Here is a 19,526-nt window from a genome sequence, read left to right as displayed (position 1 = left end):
CTTGGCCTTGGGCGGAAGCTCGTATGTCAACATCAAGACTCCCCCGGGGATTACCAACATGCTTACCAATTAATGGCAGACAAGGAATCATGGATGAGCTAAGAGCTAGTAAAAACATAAAGACGGCGACGAGTGCGAGACCACTCTACCAGGCCCTCACTCTCAGCAAGTCAAGGACTTCATCATGCGCGATATTACTCCAAATGAGACCCCTCAAAACGGTCAAACGATGATTGCCGTTTACGCAACGGGCGGAAATGCAGAGGATCCGTTATCTGTGCTTAAAATCGGCCCTCTCCCTCAGCCTGCTGTACCCGACGGCTGGGCTCGAGTGAAAATGTCAGCGGTAGCACTCAATTTCTTCAATATTTTCGCCTTATCTGGTTACTTCAGCGAGGCCGCCGAATATCCTCGCATTCTTGGATGTGAAGGCACCGGCTACCTCGATGATGGAACGCCGGTGGTCATGTACCCTGTCTTGGGCGACGAGCAGTACTTTGGCGACGAGACGCTCGACCCCAATAAGCATGTCATTTCACAGAAGATAAATGGAGCTTTGGCAGAGTACTTTGTTGTACCCCGACGAAATATCCTGCCCCGCCCGGCCGAGTTGGATGAAGTTGCTGCCGCAGTGCTTGGGGGTTCGTGGTTGACGGCGTACCGCGTCATCTTTACCAAGTCCGGGGTGAAACCCGGCCAGATTATGCTTGTCCAAGGATCATCAGGTGGGCTAGCGACCGCTCTGATTCAGCTTGGTACAGCTGCTGGCATACGGATCTGGGTTACTGGACGAACTGAGGAAAAGCGGAAACTAGGCCTTGAGTTAGGGGCAGAGCGGGCTTTCGTCCCAGGCGAGGCTCTGCCTTCCGAGGTTGCCTCTGTAGTTGATATCTCCGGCGGAGCTACATGGGATCACTCGATCGAATCTGTGAGACCGGGAGGATCGATCATTGCTTGTGGTGCCCATGGTGGTCTCAAAGTCACGATGGACCTTGGTCAGATCCTGGGTAAGCAGATCAGTGTTCACAGTGTCTATTTGGGGACTCTGCAGGAGTTCAAAGACTTGATGCAATTTGTGATCGCCAAGAAGATCGTGCCTAAAGTCGGTCAGATTGTACCCGTCTCGAATGCTTGCGAGGCTTTTCAGGCTATGTGGGAAGGCCGTACAAATGGCAAGTCAGTTGTCACATTTGGATAGCCTACTATTTTTAGTGCGTATTGTCATTTGAGATCCATGAGTTGAGGATAAACACACCCTATGATCGGTTTCTTACGAGTTGTGAGGCTCCTGTATGATGTGCCACAGTATTCAAAATAACGCTGCCATGACCTGTTCACGGGTATCGACTCTTATACCATCAATTGAACAAGGGGCTCGTTAGGACCAATATTTTTCCAGAACAGCTATTTGGGCCATACGCTTGAAGCAAATGATATTTTGGTTGATTCAGACTGGTGATAGTCTAATGCTAAGCGTTCGAGATGCTGATTATGTCCTACGGACTACCCCGGTGTCTACCTAAAGATCCAGGATATTGACGCCGAGTTCGAGCTCAAAATATGAACAACAGAATATATACTAATAACCGAAGGACATACGATCTGGCTCAGAGGTGCTCTTGGGGTACTGCACAACTAAATATTCCAATTCTCGAAATGCTGTTCTACCTTACCAGTCCCGTTCTTGCAGTCCTGTCATCCTTCACTAGTTTCACGCGTGCATAGAACCTTGCCTTGAGTAACACTTCATTCCCTAGTGGATACATCCTGTCTCAAGCCGAATCCCAAGTGCGGTTCACTTCCGTCACTTCTGTCACCAAGCGTTTCCCTTCCGAGACATCCACAGTGGAAATAATCACGGCAGTTTCTTTCTTCTCTTCCCCCGTCTTCCAGTCTTTCATCATGAATCTCAACAGATGGGCAACGGAGCCACCTCCAGCAGGCTGATGCTCGGCGGATGTCACCAGCAACTCCTCCATATTCTCAAGTACTCCCTGGCAGCTTCCACGCACCCTCACTGCAGCTTGCTGATAAGTAGCACGGTCCATCAGAGATCCATTGATGCTATTGTGGGGCCATATACGGTCAGGATACTTCAACACACTTGAAGGCCCGAGGTCCGGAGCCTTTGATTCGGATGAACATACCGAACTTTGAGGTTCTCACTGAAGCCTTGATCCATCGCCTGATTGGCCATCTGATCATCTGATTGGAAAAAGGCAGTCTTGAATAACTGTTCCACCCACTTGCCCAGCGGCTCGGTCGTTTCAGAAGTCATTTTGCGTGAATGTATGTAGGAGTCGAGGCAGTATTGCTAGTGAGCGACAATGTGTGCAATGGCTGGGATATCTCATTCATAGCGTAGAAGGAATCCAGGTTTGGAAATCCGTCTCAATATTGGAATCCAACATGCTCTGTGTTTTATGCCTGTTTGGGTCGCAGGTCCGGGCGTATTGCATTGGCACTCTTGCGGAAGTTCTGCGGAAGCTCTGCTTACTCGTATAAGCTTCCGCTGCGGAGAATAGCGCAACCCACACAAGCTACTAATAGTCGACCTGAATAGATTGACAATTCGGCAACTGGGCTAGGAATTTTCATCTTGTCTTGGTTCGGTGGGGAAAAATAATACAGGGCGTCTTGTATAGAAATTGGTGAACATGAAGAGTAATTACATCCATCGATATCTAAGATAAAATTCTTGGAGCACCTGTTTACTACTCGTAAATGGTATACTTGCTATACAGGCACGATATCAAATGAATAGCTGACATACAACTTCCAAGCTTCTGATGGTGACTGACCTCCAACCGGACACCGGCCATCCTTCAACTATCGCCTAAGTATAGTAGGGGTATACATGGGTCAAGGGACCTACAACACTCTCAGTCCTTTCTCGTCTTTGCTGTCTTCCTATTCTTCCTGGTCCTTCGGATCTTTCCATTATTCTAACCCATTCGTTTCCTTCTATTCTGTACGGTCCCCAGGGCCATTCATCTCCGTCGGACCTGTTAATCCTTTCAACTCCTTCAGGCTCTACTCTTGCACGCCCGAGTCCCTGCAGCAACGTAGGGATCTCATGGCTTTCAAGCTCAGCACTGGTACTGCTCGTAGTACTAGTCGTAGCCTCCAGTGGCCTAATACTGGGCACGAATCGACTGATATCGAAGACTTGAGGATACGATAGAACGACAAGCATATAGAGGAAGGAAGTCGCTAAACAGGTCCAGAAAAGGTTCATTACGAAATGCCACCATCTGAGCCGTGCATGAACATGAAGGAAAAATATTGGACCGTACGGATTGAACAGACTGTACAACAGAGAGCCTACTAAGGACATCCCACTGGTAAAGGCGATCATGATAATGACGACCCAGGGTGCCGAGACTGACTCGTTCATGAACACGGTTCGATAGGCGGCACATGCCCGCCGTACGACTGAGTAGGACAGGTGGAATGCCGCCTTGGTATGACCGCACAGCCATTTGCAGGGGGCAATGAGTAGAAGTTCGATGATGAATATCGGGGAGAAGATGACGATCAATGGGAAGAGTGCAATTCTTAGGCAACATTTTAAGGGATTGCACGGGTCCTTAAATGTCAATATTAGTAGCATTGCCACCAGTGCGAAAGGAGGGAAGAGGCCTATCAAAATCCCTAAAATTGGAGATAACAGGGCGAGCAGGAACCAGCACGGAATCATGTTAACGAATAGAACATCGGATGGTACCTGAGAGAGACCTTCTTCGAGAGGTAATGGGAAAAGACCGATTGAGGGGTGGGACAATTTCATAAAGGGAAGTCCAGTCAAATCTATAGTCCGGACCCCACTGATCAATGAATGAAGAGTCTTCGGGCTCGTTAACTGACACCTTGATCAGGAATCTAGATGGACAGAGTGCCACGGTTTATTTATACCTCTCCGGGAATGGGTCCCACGGTCATCAACCGAGCACAAAGACATCATGACAAATCCATTGTGCGAGCTGTGCAACTTGAGAAAAGACTCACTTCATGGAGCAGTTGCTCTCCGGCCAGCCTTTGAGGGAAAAGCAAGGGAGTGGCATAAATCAAGTGGGCAACGGCAACCAGGGAGTAGGAAGAAGGGACCTTTGTCATTTGGCTCGCAGCATATTCAATATGAATGGAACGCTGAAAGACCTAAAACAGTGTCATTATTTACTTCGCCCTCTGAGGACAGATGTCTCCTATGCCACGGTAATTGTACATTCGACAGTCTCAAAATTCTATTTGAAAGGACTAGCACGCTTCAATACATATTCGGGTCATAGTTGAGGAGCCCACAAATCTCAATTTATGTACAAGGCAGAAGATAAAACATGGAAAGCCAGCCATGACATTCGCGCCACTCTTGAAAATTTCCAAATGGCGAGAAAACAGAAGAGAAGGGGTATGGGTCACATAATATCATCCTTTATCATCAGTTATGGGAAAGAACCAGGCAGAAAAGAGAAAAAAAAAAATTGCCCCGCTAATCGCATTATCGTAACAACTTGTCGAAACTGAGCCCTAGGTGGTGCTGCCCCCGAAGCGACTCCACACCCAGCCCGTGATACCTCCTCGGCCGCCGTCCCGGCTACTTCGACTGGATCGACTGGATCGACTGGAGCGTCTGGTATCAGGGTTGTGCTGATCCGCTGTGGTAGGGACTGGGCTGGTCTGCGAGCCTGAAGAACGACGACTTTGTGACGTAAGCTGGGAGCTGCGACGCCTTCCGGCTCCTTGTTGTACTCCGGGACGATCAGTAGTCATGGTCGGGCCATCGTTGGTTCCGTCGCCTGAACTAGAAGACAATCATAATGTTAGTTGATAGAGTTGCTACATAGTAAGTCGCGGAGGTATTCAGAAGGCAGGTGCGAAGCTTGGCGAGTATGGACAGGCATGGAGAGCATGTTCTTATGTATAAACATTGGACTTACGCTGGCACAGAGTCAATGCTTCGGCGACAGTGCGGGCATGTATTGTGTTGGCTCAACCACGCTTCGATGCAGCTGTAATGGAACCAGTGTGTACAGGGCAACACGGTCACTTCAGTGCCCAGCTCGACTGCGTCCATGCATATAGAGCATTCCACAGTCCCATCAGGACCGAGCATTTCGTTATCGACCTTTTTCTTGGGAAGGTTCTGAATATCACTCGCAGATGCTGGGGGTGGCGCCGTGCTGTTTCCATTATGGTCAACGAGTTGAGAAATGACCCGGTCAAGCTGTTCTTGAGAATAGACAGCATCCCCATGAGGTTCCATGGCCAACAAAGCGGAAAGCATCGCGAAGGGGTTCGGGCCTGCAACACCGCGTGCACCGTGCCGGCCCCGGCGCGGTGGTGGGTATTGGCTTGCTCCGGAATAGCGGAACATTTCCATCAAGCTTTGTATATGTGTTAGCTACTCTACGCAAAGCACAGTACCTCTGGCACCGAGAAACCTTCAACGACTCACTCAGCAAGGCTTTGTGGCGGGGAGTTTCGAGCGAACGGTCCACCAAACGCCCGTTGATGAGGGCTAGTGTTGTGCATATCGTCATACATATCCAAGTGGTCATGTTCCGGCCATGCTGGCGAATGCGAATTGAAGGGATCCATTTCAGCAGCGCCTCGTTGACCAGGTTGCTCATTGGGATCAGCTAGATGGCGGAACATTGCATCTATGCCTTGGAGCATCATGGGAACCATGGGGTTCGCCTGGCCGCCTCCGTCTCGACCTGAGAGCCCCCCACTGACATGGGTGCTGCTGAATGTGAACCGGCCATTCGGGGACCGATATGTACGGTGGGAGTAGTACGGGGAACTGTGAAGGCATGAAGTGTTACTACTGAAGAACATGGGGGGGGAGAATGGCCAGGCTCTGTCAGGCGTGGCTCGAACAAAACATATCCTGAGCGGGCAGAGGCATGGAAATATTGAGAAGAACTGGTGATGGGAAGGTACCTTGGAGAGCTGGAAGATCCTGGAGTGCGGGGAGCACCAGGTTGCGTGGAATCGGATCCGAATGGATGTGCGCGGTCATCACCTTGTGAATGGCGTTGAAAAGAGTCCTGAGAGGTTTGAGCTCGTTCCTGGGCCTCTTGTTGGCTCCATGGATTGTGATCTGCCCACACCTGGGGGGAGGTGATTCGGGGCTCGGAGGATTGGCTGTCGGGAGGGATCTCGACCTGCAATGAGAGCAATAGGTATTAGTTTCAGATTGCTCTGAGAAGTCATGGTACGCGTACGATCTCCGTGAAGTCCGACGAGCAATGCGGACAGCTGAGGTCGTCATTATTTTCTTTCAACCAAACTCCGCCACAGGCGTGACAGAAGACGCGATCGCCGCCCAGGTCCGCCATGGCTGGAGTCAAGATATCGAAGCGCAAAGGAGCGACGCGATGGAAGAGAAGGGGGGTGGGATCAGTTGATCTTTTTACGGTGGAATATCAAATCGCCGAGCTGGAGCCTCGCGCGGAGCAGTCACGAGTCATCTTATCAGCGCGCGGGGCAGATAGCAAGGTTGGGGAGGCAGAAAGAAAGCTAGAACCCAGAAGACTAAAAGAAGGCGACAAAGAGTGGATGACGTGGGGCCGACTAGCAGCCTTAAAGTCCCTAAGGTGCCACTACGTCGCTACATTCTGAACCGGCGTGGTTCAATCACTGCCACCCCCGTTGACGGGCAACCCTATCATAGTTGTAAAAATAGCAACCTGTGCATCAGGCAGCCCTATTTACTGTGTCGGAGGTTTGTGATGCAAGTGGCAAGGAGACCGAAGAATCTAGAAAAATACCAGTTCAGAATCCATGTGTCATGTATCGCCATTGTGAATCATATACAGGAAGAGGGCTTGAAGCTTCGTAGCGCAGAACAAATCGGCGGAAATAGACGAGAGATAGTGAGAGAATCGCCAGGGCCGAAGTCACGTCGGGTCAAAAGAGGAAATAGAAGTCAAAACGCCATGGAAATGCTCGCGAGAAATCAAACTCCCTGATCGTCGCATATACAAAGTTGACGCAAGGAGAAGTCCGTCTCCGGGTGTGCTACAGAGCCCTTGCAGCATCATCATAACGCTCACCGTCTTCTAGCTCCCTTGAGAATCAGGCTGCCCACTACTCCTGCGGCTACAGCCAAGCCTCCGAACGATCGCAATGCCCATCAATCCTTCCTTAGCCACCTTGTCATCAATTAGCGATCCTAGACTAGCCGCCTGCAGATTGGCAGGCTCCTTCTCGAGAAGCAAATCGTTGTAGCGACGGGCTTCACCATAGTTCCCCAGCTTGTAATTTCCTAATGCAAGATAATAAAGGCATTCACGGCGGCGTTCGGGCGCGCTACGAAAGATCTCGGATAGAAGACGGACACCCTCTTGCTGGTCGGTTCGAATGTTCGATTTAATCAAGCCCTATAGGAGACAGAAGACCCCACGCACAGGCGAGGATATCTGGTCAGCACAAGTGCCGAGGCCGGTGTCATTGTCAGAGCACATACCCAAGCGTAGTTGAACTTGGTCTGGATGCCCACGTAGTCGCCTTCTTTCTCGTATTGGGAACGCAGGACCTGCAGCTCGGCTGGCTTCAGCGGACTATACTCGAAACAAAGGCAAGTCAGTTCGCATCTCTCAGGAGATAAGCTTCCCTCGGTTAAAGCTGGTAGGCAACGAACCTTTCCGCATCTGCGGCATCTGTAACGGCGCTCAAATGTCAGCGAGGTGCGATCCATAGGCAGCAGGCATGACTTACATGGTAGATTAGACATGTCTGAAAAATGCTCAAGTGGGTTTAGCAGGTGGTGCAGGAGAAGGGAAACTCGCGGAGACAAAACGAGAATCAATCACAGGCAAACGTCACTTGCGGAACCAACATGTGGCGGTGCGCCCGGAAGTGGCGTCTGCTGCCGCGACAACCAAAACCCCCTAAACATCCAAGGTCCTGCATCATTCAGCAACCACTCACCATGTTACTCGATGAGGATCCCGGGACTGTAAGTCTGCTATGTCTAATACTCTGCGATTTATTGCCTCGGTCGGTTCTTTCTAACCCTCAGCACAGTTGATCCACCATACCATTGGCAACTTCAACATCCAGCCCGATAAACAAGCCGTCACGCGCATCAATGACTCGCTCTCCACTCTCCAACAATCGCGTGATCTACGCATCCGAGAAGCAGAATCTTCTCTCCGAAAGCTCTCCCGTCACTTGCACTTTGTGAGCACGCAGTATGAAGAGGCTGTTGCAGTCCACGACTCTGGCAAGCATGCGGCAGAGATGGTTGAGCTCGACACCAAGAAGTTTCGTATCGCGAAGGCGGCTTCCGAGCTCGAAATCGAGAACGAGAGACTCGAAAACGAACTCGAAATGCTCAAGGAGCGCTTAGCCGACCTTGAAGCGCAAGGCCTCGAGGGCGACGAGGCCACCCGCCGTGAGCGCGAAATGGACGACGCCACTATGTGAGTCACTAACGAGTATTTGTCTTGTCCACGTGCGTTATCAACTAACAAACTCTTCTAGTTTGCGCTTGAAAATCTTCCGCTCGTTGGGCATTGACATTGAGCCAGACGATGCAGGCAACTTTAACCGTGCTGTCATCCGAAACAGTCGCAAGGGCGACGTACATGTCGTCAATATCGATCCGAAGTTCTCACGCTTCTTTTATGCTAACTACTTCTGGTCGACTATACAAGGCTAGCGATGGACGAATGGCATGCGGGGCGTTCTCAGTGGTTGGTCTTTACTCTGGAGTTGTTATTATACGCTTGGAGCCTTTCTATTCAATAACGATTTAATGTACACCGGTGACTACTAAATCACTTTCCTGGAGTAGAAGCCCCACCTTTATAATACACCAAGGTCATAGCGAGGACCTCTCTTGTAGCACCTGCCGGACTCTCGATCGGTCTTCCTCAGAAACTATCCCATCAACCTCAAGCCCAGGGATCCCGTCAGGGAATACCTTCTCAACGGCATCGAGAAGCACATCATTCTCAATACCCCGGAACTCCTGCCCCAAAGCATCAACCCATCGCTCCTCAGCGCCTCTCAGTTCCTGCTCAACCTCATCCATCCCAGGAACATCACTTCCGTCCCAAGTAAACACCACTTCTTTCAGCACACCATCCCCGCGATCGCATATCTCGTCTCAACTGCTAGCGGCCCAAGCCCCAGCTCCTCAGCCCGCGCGTTCCAGAGCGCCTGCCTTAAAGCCCCATCCCGCTCAACCATCATCCAGAACAGTGGAAACGAGCTCCGAGCCAGCGCATCACGCACGCCCTTCGTTGCTTCGCGCGGGCTCACCAGTACACCAACCGTCTGCCCCGTGCGCCAGCCCACCGGCGGCTGCCGGAGAGCGCCTTCCAGCTCACGGACTAGATTCGGGCCCAGTTTGGTCCTCAGGGCCTTGCACTGCACAAGGACGCGTAGCGCTCTTCTCCCCGTTCGCTCGGGCAGGTGCCAGGTTCCGAGGAGATCTATGCCCGCGTCGTCGCGGCCGCCGATGCGGTCGAGCGCAAGGCCTGCTCGACGAAGTCTTTCTTGCACGGTGTATTCGTAGTGCGTGCCTATGTAGACGGTGCTGGATTTTGGGAGCCCGATACGCGAGGCGTACGAGAGGAAGGTGGAGAGGCTTGTGTAGTCTTGGGATGGAGCAGAGGGGGGGTTGGGAGTTGAAAGAGTCGCCTTGTGAAGGGTGAGATTTTGCTATGTTCCCTTCTGGTATCGGAGAATGGGCGATGAGGGACTAGAGATGGCGCATGCTGCGGAGATGAAATGCGGCTTTTGGCAATGCCAATAGATGGTGAGGGCACCATCCATGATAAGGTCGTTATTGGGTTCGACGATAGGGAAACATTTCTGCTGGATATATGTCGGGGCCAAGAATGGAGGAGCCGCCGAGGGTGCATTTGTTTCTGCGTCCAAAGTGAGAAGAACCCAAAGTTGGAGTAACGCGGAGCGGGTCTCACCGCAGGAGAGCTTGTCTCTCCGCATTTTCCACCTTCACTGTCTTCACCGGCAGATCCTCTTGTGACGGAGCCTCTCGTCCACTTCGATTAGTTTCCTCTCTACTTTCGAGGACAGGCTAGTCGCCATCATGGCGGATATCTTAACGCAACTGCAAACATGCCTTGACCAGGTCCGTTCCCCGGCTAAACCGCATCCTCGACTAGTTCATATACCGTCGAACACATAACCGCAAGAACAAAGAGCTAACATAATCATCCAGTTCGCAACCCAATTCTACGCTACACTAGGCTACCTCACAACCTACCATGACAATTCCCCCGCCATTCCCCCCTCACATGTCCCTGATGCCGCACCCGCCCTAGCTAGAATATCCAAGAACACCACCACCCCACCAATCCCCGCGTCGCTTGCCGGAACTGCCGAGGGGAGCGCTGCGGCAGGCCAAGCATCTCCTCCGCCACCGGCCCAACAGACTGTTGCCGACGGGGAGGAGGAAGCGGACCCCAGCCTCCCACCGCGTCCCGACTCGCCGCGCACATTCTCGCGACGGCAGCGTGAGTTGGCGCGCGATCTCATTATCAAGGAGAAGCAGATCGAGCACCTGATCTCTGTCTTACCCGGAATTGGGGCCTCAGAGGCAGAGCAGGAGGCGAGGATTCGGGAGCTGGAGGTGCAATTGCGGCAGGTTGAAACGGAGAGGGAGGGAAAGGTGAAAGAGCTGGCGGCTCTTCGGGGCCGATTGGAGAAGGTGCTTGGTGCTGTTTCGGTTGGGATTCATGGGGATCGTCATTGAAGTGGTTCTGTCTGGGTTACCGGCGTACATTGGGAAGCGTATGGCTTGGTGATGTTATTTCCGAGGGTAGATACCTACCTCTGCTTTTTCTGCTTGTGATTATATTGCCGGAGGGTGTTCCATTTTGCTACTTTGCTATTTCGATACCAATGCATAGAATATAGAGAAATTACGGATCCACGAGGGCTTTTGTTCCCTCTGATCATCTTCCTGGTGACTCGAGAATGCTTTAGGCTCAACCTCACCTACTGCCAATGCCTCTTATCATACAGTCATCTACTAGAAGCTCACCTATCTGGAGATAAACCATCTAGGCCAATTGTATCGTATAGTACGAGACTAATCCATCTCGAAGCTAGGATTGAAAAAGGAAGCAGTGAGACTGTCATTTCTAATGTCCCAGACGCATCTATCAACACCCATCGGGCATTGCCACGAAATATGGAAAGAACAAAGCGAAATCATGCGGTGTATAGAGTAGAAGAAGAGATGTAAACAGAGCGCCAGGAAACCGTCCACCATACCGGGTATCAAACGGAATGAAAAAATGAATATGAATGTCAAAAGCACAGTAAAGTCAAGCCCCCCAGGGCCATATTTTAAAACGAATTTTTTGCAAGACCGTGCAAAGTCGAAAGACACACAGTCAGCCCAGGAGTGGGTGTTCATTTGAAGAGGCTGCGGTATTCCTGCATCCTCTGCTCCTGAACCTCCTGTTTGTCCATTTTCCCTCGGTTCATGCTCATGTCAGCAAGTTGCTGTTTCCTCTTGGCAAGCTCGAGAATTTTTTCTTCAATGCTGCGCTTCATCACAAATTGAATGGTGCGGACTGGGCGTTTCTGTCCAAGACGGTGCACCCGATCAACAGCTTGAGCTACCGCAGCTGGATTGTATTGTGGCTCCATAATAAAAACTTGCGATGCAGAGGTCAAATTCAAACCAACGCCCCCAGCGCCGATGGTTGCAAGTAATATGGTCACAGAGTCATCTTGGGCGAACTTTTCCAGCGCCTTGGCACGTGATGCAAGTGACATAGTGCCGTCCAGGCGGGTAAACGATCGCAGATTGTTGTTGCGAAGGGCAATTTCAATTAAATCTAAGTGTGACGTCCAGGCGGAGAAGATGACGCTTTTGATAGGCGGTTCACCCGCCTCGACCAGTGGCTGGCTTTCTTCTGCAGTGGCCAGCAAGTAGTTGATCAAGGCCGTGGTTTTGGTGTGGGGGCCTTCATAGTCACCGAATTTTTTGATGTGCTTGCGGTTCTGCTGCTGGTCGGAAATGAAGGTATCAAGTCCACTAGGTGTGATGATGGAAAAAGTCATTGTGATCCACCCTTCGCATGCAGGGCACTGAACTTCGGACGTGTTGTTGATGGAGTTAGCGGGGGTATTCCAGCCTGAGAAACACTCTGGGCACAGAATGTCATAGCATGGCAAAAAAATTGCCATGGGAGCATTGCCATCCACCTCCCCAGATGCAGTCATCGGCTCCTGCAAAACCTTAGAGCATTTGGAACAGATGTCACCTGAGGAGTCCTGCATGAGCAGAAACATGGAATATGCCTTTCTATCAATCGCAGCTGTGGTCTCCTCAGTTCCATTCTCATCCAAGTCAATTGCATCTTGAGCAGAAAGTCCTTTGATTCTCTCACGCTCCTCAATATCGAGAAGCTCTTTCCCATGGGCACTGACCTGGCGCAGTATCATCATAGCCTTCAAAACATGATGGTACATACGCCCGCCCATCTTCTTCCCATTCTCGCCTGCAATGACCTGCATCAAGGAGTTGGATTCACCACGGAAGAACTCGTGTAGCTGGTACTCCTTAGGAGTGAACTCGAGGGTCACGATCTGGTCATCACGAGGTGGAAGATCGATCTTATCTTTAACCCGGCGAAGGGTGAAGGAGTCCACAAGAACTCGAAGACTTGCAAGGACCGAAGCATCGCCAGATTTGAAACGACTCAAGATGTACTGGGCAAAATGGCTTCGTTCGTTGTAAGGAAAAAGCCTCAAGAATTTGGTTACCGATATGAGATCTTCCAGGCGATTTTGAACGGGTGTTCCAGTGACCGACCACCGACGCTGCGCATGGAGACTAAGAACCGCCTTGGTTTGCTGGGCATTTTGCTCGCGAATGGCATGTGCTTCATCCAGAACAATGCGAAACAGATTCATCTTAGTCAAGGGACTCGGGCCACGTTTAGTGCCACGACCAGATACTTCACTGAGAATCGTGCTGTATGTTGTGATAACAATGTCATAACTGGCCAGAACATCCCTGTCTTGGGTACGTGAAGCACCGTGGAAGACATAGAAGCTGGTAACTCCAGGATCAAGATGCTCCTTGATTTGCCCAACCCAGTTACTAACTGTGCTGAGCGGCACAATGAGTAAAGTTGTTTTAGCGTTCTTGATGCCGGGAACCCTGCGGATCAACCCACTGGGGGGCGGGGATTTGACCCACTCAGCGGCCTGGTCTAGAGAAGATACGATGAGAGACAAGATACTCAGTGTTTTCCCAAGGCCCATCATATCGGCGAGTAAGCCCCCATATACTTGTGGAGGCTCCTGGTCCATGACCATTCCAGTGATGATCTCCTTGTATTGCTTTCGTCCACTTTTGTCGTGTGCAATGCGCCACAGAGAGTTGTTCTCAGCCTCTGTGGGGCCGAACTTACGAGGCTTCTCTTTCTCGGTCATAAACCAGAGGGCCTGCTTTTGATGGGGAAGCAGAGGCGTCTTCACAGACACCGGAGGCTCCATAGCTGGAAACTCAGCACTGACGAGCTGATTGAGCATTTTGGTGACAGAGTCAGTAATCTCTTCTGCAGTCCGAGCCTCATATCTCGGAGCCGGTCTCTCTCTTCCATTGTTACGAGCTGCTACCTCTGCTGCGATGATAGCTTTGCGTTTCTCTGCATGTGGGTTGAAAACAGGAACGCCTGATTCTACCAGCGGAGGTGTACCCAGCCACACGTTGAATTGGCCTAAGAACTTTCCAAGAGACTCTGCATGTTTTCGAAGTCCGTAAACCGTGAGGGAGACCCGATAGAGAGCCGAAATTGGCCGCCCTGGAATCTCGTCTGCGGTCTTTCGCCGCATGTCCAAGCGTGCCACGACATCAAATGGAATGCAGGGCTCATCAAGCCATGGACAAAGCGCTCGAGCAGTTTTTGTATCCACGGCACCGAAGACTGTATTGTGAGGGTCGAGCACGTCAATGCGAATGTCATTTTTCTTGGGCTGGCGGTACAGCGACACCTTCATTGGAGACCATTGATCTGGAAAGATTTCGGTGGCATGAAGGCTTGGACGAGGCACTAGGAAAGCATTGACCGTGGCATTCTCAATTTTCCCAAAGCAGACACGCTGGTTGCTGAGGTCATTGGATCCCGTAACTTGTATGTCGTCGTCTTCGTCTTCTGGTACAGTTGTCCTTTCAGCGGTCAGGTCCACTACAGAAGAGCCTACCGAAGGAGCTGTTTGACCATCTTTCATGAACTTCCCGATTTCACTGGCACCCGAAATGACCACCGGTTGATCTGCAGGCACGGGCTTCGACTTTTCCTCTTCTTGGACCTTGATTTTCTTGGCCGGGTTCTGGGAACGTTGCTCGACGCCATACATGTCCTCGATCAGGTTTCGGGGTCGGCCATTATCTTCACCATCGCTCAGTTCATGGTGGCTGCGCTTGGCGTCGCTTTCGCTGTCGTCTTCTCGTAACGGAACAAAACGGACGGCCAAGTTGTGTTCGGGTTTCGGTATGCTGTTGAGCGCGGGACTCGATGTTTTTGACGAACTTGAGTTGGAGCTTGGTGCATTGGGCACATTTTTGCGGGGTACAACGATCGAGGTTGTTCCTTGGGGTGCGATGGGAGGGGCGGGAGAACTATTGTGGCTCGGCTGTCCTGTTCGAGGTGTAAGCGAACTGGACGTGTCTTTGTTTTCCGGGTCCATAGGTTCCCCAGTCTTGGAAAGTGAGAGATCTTGATCGATATCCATGGCCAAGTTGATCTGGGTTCCTTGGGAGTCTTGCATGATTGGAGGTGAGGGACTGAGAGAAAGGGTGTCAATACCGGACTTCTGTCGCTTCTTGAAGGATTTTGGGTCCAGCAACATGGCCGGGTTGGAGGCCATGGTGGCCTCGTTTTGTCTGAGCAAGTCTTCAGGTCTGGAATCGCTCTGGTCGGGGATGTGGAGAACAGGTTTGAGTGGAAGGTGTGGGGAGGGGAATGCATCAGAAGGATGCGCGCGCAGGTGACCAGAAACACCCTCGGACGACCGATAAGAAAACCCGGGGTGCAAGCCACCCAGGCACGCCCCTCAACTTGGGAAGTAAAGTGCGCGTTCCACCGTGTCCTGGAGATAATGAATAAGACAAGAACGGGAAGATGAGAGTTTGCAAGTCAAACATGACCTCACTTGAAGAGTCCGGAGGATCCCGCCCGATAAGATATGATTATCCTTATCGCTATCTCGATCAGAGCCGCAGGCTGCATGCGCCTCGAGGCTTTGCTGTTCGCCTCGGTCGTCCTATAATTGGCGGTCTGCCTGGCATTTCTTTCCTCTCGGTTATAAGGGGACTCAGAACAAATATTTTCACACATTGAATTGATATCTATATCATTTTTGTTGTAGTTCCTGTTCTCGAGAGAACGATCTACGTCGCAATGCATCCGCAGCGTATATGTCCGCCCAGTATACACGCCAAGAATTTCCTAAGCGCTTGGCATTCAGTATGGTGCTTGTACAAGTACTAGAATCATGAAAAGAAAATATGGACGATGGTATCATGGAATTAGGTCTCGTCAAATATACTACATCAGGCGCTCAATCAATACGCCACAACCCAGCCCAAAAAACAACCAGAGACGGTCTATGTACAGCACGAGTTCCCCGATCATGAGTAGCGTATAAGATAGATTGCTTCAGGGGGACGGCAAATGCAACATTTCCGCAAAGAAAAAAGAAGAGCCATGAGCGAAATGATCTGTTTAGAAACAGAGAAGAAAGACCCCAGCCAGAAATGCTGAACCGTGCACAGCTCTTGGGAGGGATCGCTAAAGGGGGGGCAAGTGCGGAATAAAACATGTGAGAATGCAACGGCGTGATAGAGATGAGTATGGGGGAAAAATCAAGAAATGATAAAGGGAATCAAAAAGGGCAAGCGAAGAGGACCCATATAGGTGATCAGCACCAGGTGAAGACTGGGTTCTTGCTCTTAACAGCTTCCAAACGCTCAACAATGACTTTGCGCTGGTTGCCTTCCATACCTTCGGCGGCAGCATAGCCGAGATCTCCTTCAAGATCATCGCTGCCGAATGTGTTGACATGGGAGGACGGAAAGAGACCGAGCCACCTTGCTTGCGGTGTTTATTTGGTCGTGAGGAAAGCTCGGGCCATCCATCCAGAGAGCGAGCATAGGTTCCATCCATGTTTCGACGCTGGTAGTCACCATTGTTGGTAGTTTCCGGACTACCGAAAGAGTCAGTAGCTCGTCCATTGGCACGTCCACGCGATAGCTCGAACCGGTTCGGATTAGGAAGGTCGTTTGAACTGCCAAGACCAAGAAGATCGTGCTCGAGTGCAGTGCTCGAGTTTGCGGCACTGATGTCCATTTCGTCTTCTTCATTGTTGTCATAATTCGTGCTTTGCTGCCGTTTTTGCATTTCGGTGGGTACCTGCATTGGAATCGCAATAGGTACATCGACCAGGTCATCCCAGACACAGACACGGGTTCTGCGGGTAAGTTCAAGAGGCCCATGATCTGGGTGCTTCAAGGTCTCGACCACATTCCAAGCCTGACCTTTCATGACTGCAATCTGACGAGCAAACATGCTCTCCTTGAAGTCATCATCTTGTGAGAAGATCTTTCGCAGCGCCATCTGGGTCCCGCTCCACCAGGCAGTTGACGTGAGTAGGGGAAGAAAGTGATCGCGGGTCTTTTGGGAGAACGGCTGTCCGATCAGAGACACTGGAAGGAAAAGCCAGCCGAATGGAAAGCTCCGCCACTGCTTCGAGTCAGATTATAGATTAGGGGTGATAATAGAGGATTAGGAAACCTACGGCATCCGGATGCTTCCAGGGCCAGGACAAGCTGTTGTCGATGGCGCCTACTTGGACTGTGGCCTGTTGTTCGGAGGAAGCCAGGGGAGTACCTGTACGGCTAATAGCCACCATGGGATCGTGGCGCTTGTAGGGAGCCGAAGCATTTGTGCCGTTAGAGTTGACAGATACGGGGCGCGGAGGAGGCATGAGTTCGTCTTCATTATGTTGAAGTTGCGGTTCGTTGGACTTCGGAGGGTCTGCCACAATTGATACCTGCTCATTCCCCCAGTCAATTTTGACCATCCAGTTGTCCAATCCACGATCCGTGTTGCGCATGATATAGTCCAAGATGACCAGTTTCTCCAGCTCTTCGCGGAATGATTGTTTCAAATTCTCTGTCCAGTTGAATCGGCGTTCATTACTTTGTTCTCGCGAATTGGGTGAGGGCATTTGAATATTGTCCTCTTCATCCTCATCGTCGGACTGCATCCCCAATGGGCGGCATGCCTCATTCCATGGCCGCTTCTTGCGTTTCGGGGCGTCTGTCGCACGAAATCCAGTGTTCGTATGGTCAGGCCATGGGTGCTCGCGGAGGAAAATGTTGGCGTCTTTGTATCCTTTCAAGAAGACCTGAAAACTTCCAGGTTTCGCGGGTAGCGATTTTTTGCCCTTCCATGCGCCGCGCCGTTGCCAGAAGTCGTAGAAAAATGATTTTGAAGAAAGATAAACAACGTCGGTGTAAGGGACCAGGTTGGTACGGAGGCGGGCGTCAAGAACATATGCGGCAGCTTCGGAGACGTAGGAGAGGTTAGGAATCAGGCACGCGCGTCCGAAACAGCAGGGGAACAGATTCCGGTGAATCCATTTAGTCCATTTGGGATTCCGAGAGGCATAAGGTTCTTCATCTTTAGGCTTGAAGACACCCACGACTTTGCCAGCGGGATTCCGAGCAAAATAACTTCCAGAACTACCTTGAGAGATCATCTTCGGGTGCACATCCATCTCAATAGCCACACGAACGCTTTCGACGATCTCTTCAAACTCAGCCCGGGCTCTGCGCTGATCTCCCTCAAACTCGTCAGACTCTAAAGCCTCTGCAGAGATCGGGCGCACCCCGTCGGGCGCCTGGAAGACCGAGTGGTAAATCTCAAGCTTCTCTTCCTCATAAGTCTTGCCTTTAACCCTATTGATCTTGAACTTTGCGGCGATCTCATCGGCCCACCGTTCCAAGCGCGCGTTGATAGCTTTAATATCCACGCCGGAGTTTCGACGACCTCGTCGTTGGTATCCACTGTTTCGACGTCGATGACCTGGGGGCGAGGTGAGACCGGACGCCTGCGTCTGGGTTCGAGAAATGGGAGCATAGCGAGGTGCTGAAGTAGACACGGTCGAGGCAGGTGCGCCCAATTCATCATCATCGGAGTCGTCGTGGAGGTAGCCACGGTCTTCCTCTTCTTGAGCAAGCCGTGCGTACCCTGACGTGGCAGGGCGATTTTTAGGCATTCTGGAGGAAGCAGGCTATCAAAGTGAAGAAACAAAATGGTGGCAACAAAAAAAAAAGAAAGACGCGAAAAGAAGGATCAATCCATTAGGGAAAGTGAATAATCTGTAGGAGGGTCGGCAGTTTGAAGGCGTAGGAAACCGTCAATTGATTATTTGGCTAGATTGTTACGGCTTTAAGCAGGGGGCGACAGTGACGGTCATCTTACACGCCGGGAACGGCTGGAACGCCCAGACGAACCATCCATTGCCACAAATGGCAGTGCACAACTTTGGACTACCGGTAATACCGTTACCGGCCCACAAGCCCCCTGACGCCCTTAAAAGGGGCTTCCTCACAAGGTTTGGATAAGAGCCCATCGCGGTAGCTGCTGTGCGGAAATGAATGGCCTGCCAAGACCCACATGGTTCAATTGGCCACTTGTACTATACGAGTGATACTTTTTGCGCTGCCTCTGGCCTGTCCATGCAACATGTGCCGTTCTGGAACTTGAACGTATCACCCATACCAACTAAGCCACGTCTTCATCACATGATGAAATAAATTACTTGCCAATTTACCTATAGTGGCTCTATTGGCTTCAAGCTCTCAGCATAAGAGCTCCATGGCTATTCGCACTAATTATTACCTCCAGTTGGGTCTGTCAGTTTATAATTTTATCTTGTTGCAAACTTAGAGTGGGCATGAGCACTAAGTGTGGGGAATATCCCTTAACATAATACTTGTACTGAAAAGGTTAAGCCTGTGAACCATACACAGAAATGTCAGGTAGGTAGTAGGGCATTTCAAGAACTGACGAGATGTTCATGCAGTGGTATTGCAGTACTAGCAATGCTTTCATACACTCATAATAACCCAAGTACTTCCCAGCTATTATCATGAAACCAAGCTTAACGGTAGAGATCAGAAATGGGGACTCCAAGATGTCCACTGCGCAGGCAATATCGAGAATTATTTTGATAGGGACGGGCTATCAGACTAAGCTGACAATGATCAATCAAAGCCCCCTCTTGCATGTACCTTAAAGGTTGCTTTCCCTCTTTAACTTATGTTACGGTGTACCTCGAGTTTCCCCTATTTCACATGAATAGATGAGTTTCTATAGACCATCAACTTTTTTCAAGTTGTCCCCAAAATGGAAATGGAAATGTCTTCGAATCCGAGTCTTGAATAGTCTAATTTATGTCTATTTGATACACAGGCTGTGTCGCAGCTGGGTTATCTAGTCTCAGTACCTGCAGGC

General features: G+C 50.8%; 9 protein-coding genes across 9 annotated transcripts; 3 read left to right on the top strand and 6 right to left on the bottom strand.

The window, feature by feature from the left end:
• Nucleotides 1-184: 184 nt before the first annotated feature.
• On the top strand, nucleotides 185-1,198 carry N7468_007198 (quinone oxidoreductase family protein; the record flags this gene model as incomplete). The annotated part of the gene is made up of 1 exon (XM_058476494.1): nucleotides 185-1,198. One exon carries the CDS (start codon nucleotides 185-187, stop codon nucleotides 1,196-1,198), a length of 1,014 nt encoding a protein of 337 aa, XP_058329384.1.
• Nucleotides 1,199-1,772: 574 nt separating this feature from the next.
• On the bottom strand, nucleotides 1,773-2,278 carry N7468_007197 (uncharacterized protein; the record flags this gene model as incomplete). The annotated part of the gene is made up of 2 exons (XM_058476493.1): nucleotides 1,773-2,064; nucleotides 2,148-2,278. 2 exons carry the CDS (start codon nucleotides 2,276-2,278, stop codon nucleotides 1,773-1,775), a joined length of 423 nt encoding a protein of 140 aa, XP_058329383.1.
• Nucleotides 2,279-4,527: 2,249 nt separating this feature from the next.
• N7468_007196 (putative RING finger domain protein) lies at nucleotides 4,528-6,341 on the bottom strand (the record flags this gene model as incomplete). Its single annotated transcript, XM_058476492.1, has 5 exons — nucleotides 4,528-4,801; nucleotides 4,938-5,384; nucleotides 5,456-5,803; nucleotides 5,944-6,167; nucleotides 6,228-6,341. The coding sequence occupies 5 exons, from the start codon at nucleotides 6,339-6,341 to the stop codon at nucleotides 4,528-4,530; spliced, it is 1,407 nt and encodes a 468-aa protein (XP_058329382.1).
• Nucleotides 6,342-7,064: 723 nt separating this feature from the next.
• Nucleotides 7,065-7,738, bottom strand: N7468_007195 (mitochondrial fission 1 protein; the record flags this gene model as incomplete). The annotated part of the gene is made up of 4 exons (XM_058476491.1): nucleotides 7,065-7,385; nucleotides 7,472-7,565; nucleotides 7,646-7,664; nucleotides 7,723-7,738. 4 exons carry the CDS (start codon nucleotides 7,736-7,738, stop codon nucleotides 7,065-7,067), a joined length of 450 nt encoding a protein of 149 aa, XP_058329381.1.
• Nucleotides 7,739-7,843: 105 nt separating this feature from the next.
• N7468_007194 (kinetochore Spc24 family protein) lies at nucleotides 7,844-8,668 on the top strand (the record flags this gene model as incomplete). The annotated part of the gene is made up of 3 exons (XM_058476490.1): nucleotides 7,844-7,963; nucleotides 8,032-8,429; nucleotides 8,491-8,668. The coding sequence occupies 3 exons, from the start codon at nucleotides 7,844-7,846 to the stop codon at nucleotides 8,666-8,668; spliced, it is 696 nt and encodes a 231-aa protein (XP_058329380.1).
• Nucleotides 8,669-8,830: 162 nt separating this feature from the next.
• On the bottom strand, nucleotides 8,831-9,785 carry N7468_007193 (uncharacterized protein; the record flags this gene model as incomplete). Its single annotated transcript, XM_058476489.1, has 3 exons — nucleotides 8,831-9,025; nucleotides 9,094-9,654; nucleotides 9,717-9,785. 3 exons carry the CDS (start codon nucleotides 9,783-9,785, stop codon nucleotides 8,831-8,833), a joined length of 825 nt encoding a protein of 274 aa, XP_058329379.1.
• Nucleotides 9,786-10,066: 281 nt separating this feature from the next.
• Nucleotides 10,067-10,732, top strand: N7468_007192 (med21 domain-containing protein; the record flags this gene model as incomplete). The annotated part of the gene is made up of 2 exons (XM_058476488.1): nucleotides 10,067-10,108; nucleotides 10,199-10,732. 2 exons carry the CDS (start codon nucleotides 10,067-10,069, stop codon nucleotides 10,730-10,732), a joined length of 576 nt encoding a protein of 191 aa, XP_058329378.1.
• A 665-nt stretch (nucleotides 10,733-11,397) lies between these two features.
• Nucleotides 11,398-14,871, bottom strand: N7468_007191 (DEAD/DEAH box helicase; the record flags this gene model as incomplete). The annotated part of the gene is made up of 1 exon (XM_058476487.1): nucleotides 11,398-14,871. One exon carries the CDS (start codon nucleotides 14,869-14,871, stop codon nucleotides 11,398-11,400), a length of 3,474 nt encoding a protein of 1,157 aa, XP_058329377.1.
• Nucleotides 14,872-15,924: 1,053 nt separating this feature from the next.
• N7468_007190 (1-phosphatidylinositol 4-kinase LSB6) lies at nucleotides 15,925-18,285 on the bottom strand (the record flags this gene model as incomplete). The annotated part of the gene is made up of 3 exons (XM_058476486.1): nucleotides 15,925-15,948; nucleotides 16,008-16,745; nucleotides 16,801-18,285. 3 exons carry the CDS (start codon nucleotides 18,283-18,285, stop codon nucleotides 15,925-15,927), a joined length of 2,247 nt encoding a protein of 748 aa, XP_058329376.1.
• Nucleotides 18,286-19,526: the final 1,241 nt, after the last annotated feature.

This window comes from Penicillium chermesinum (genome assembly GCF_028974085.1).
Source record: "Penicillium chermesinum strain IBT 19713 chromosome Unknown utg000005l:1.0-4115287.0:1.0-4118363.0, whole genome shotgun sequence".
NCBI classification, from domain to species: Eukaryota; Fungi; Ascomycota; class Eurotiomycetes; order Eurotiales; family Aspergillaceae; genus Penicillium; species Penicillium chermesinum.
This window is presented reverse-complemented; position numbering and strand designations above follow the sequence as displayed.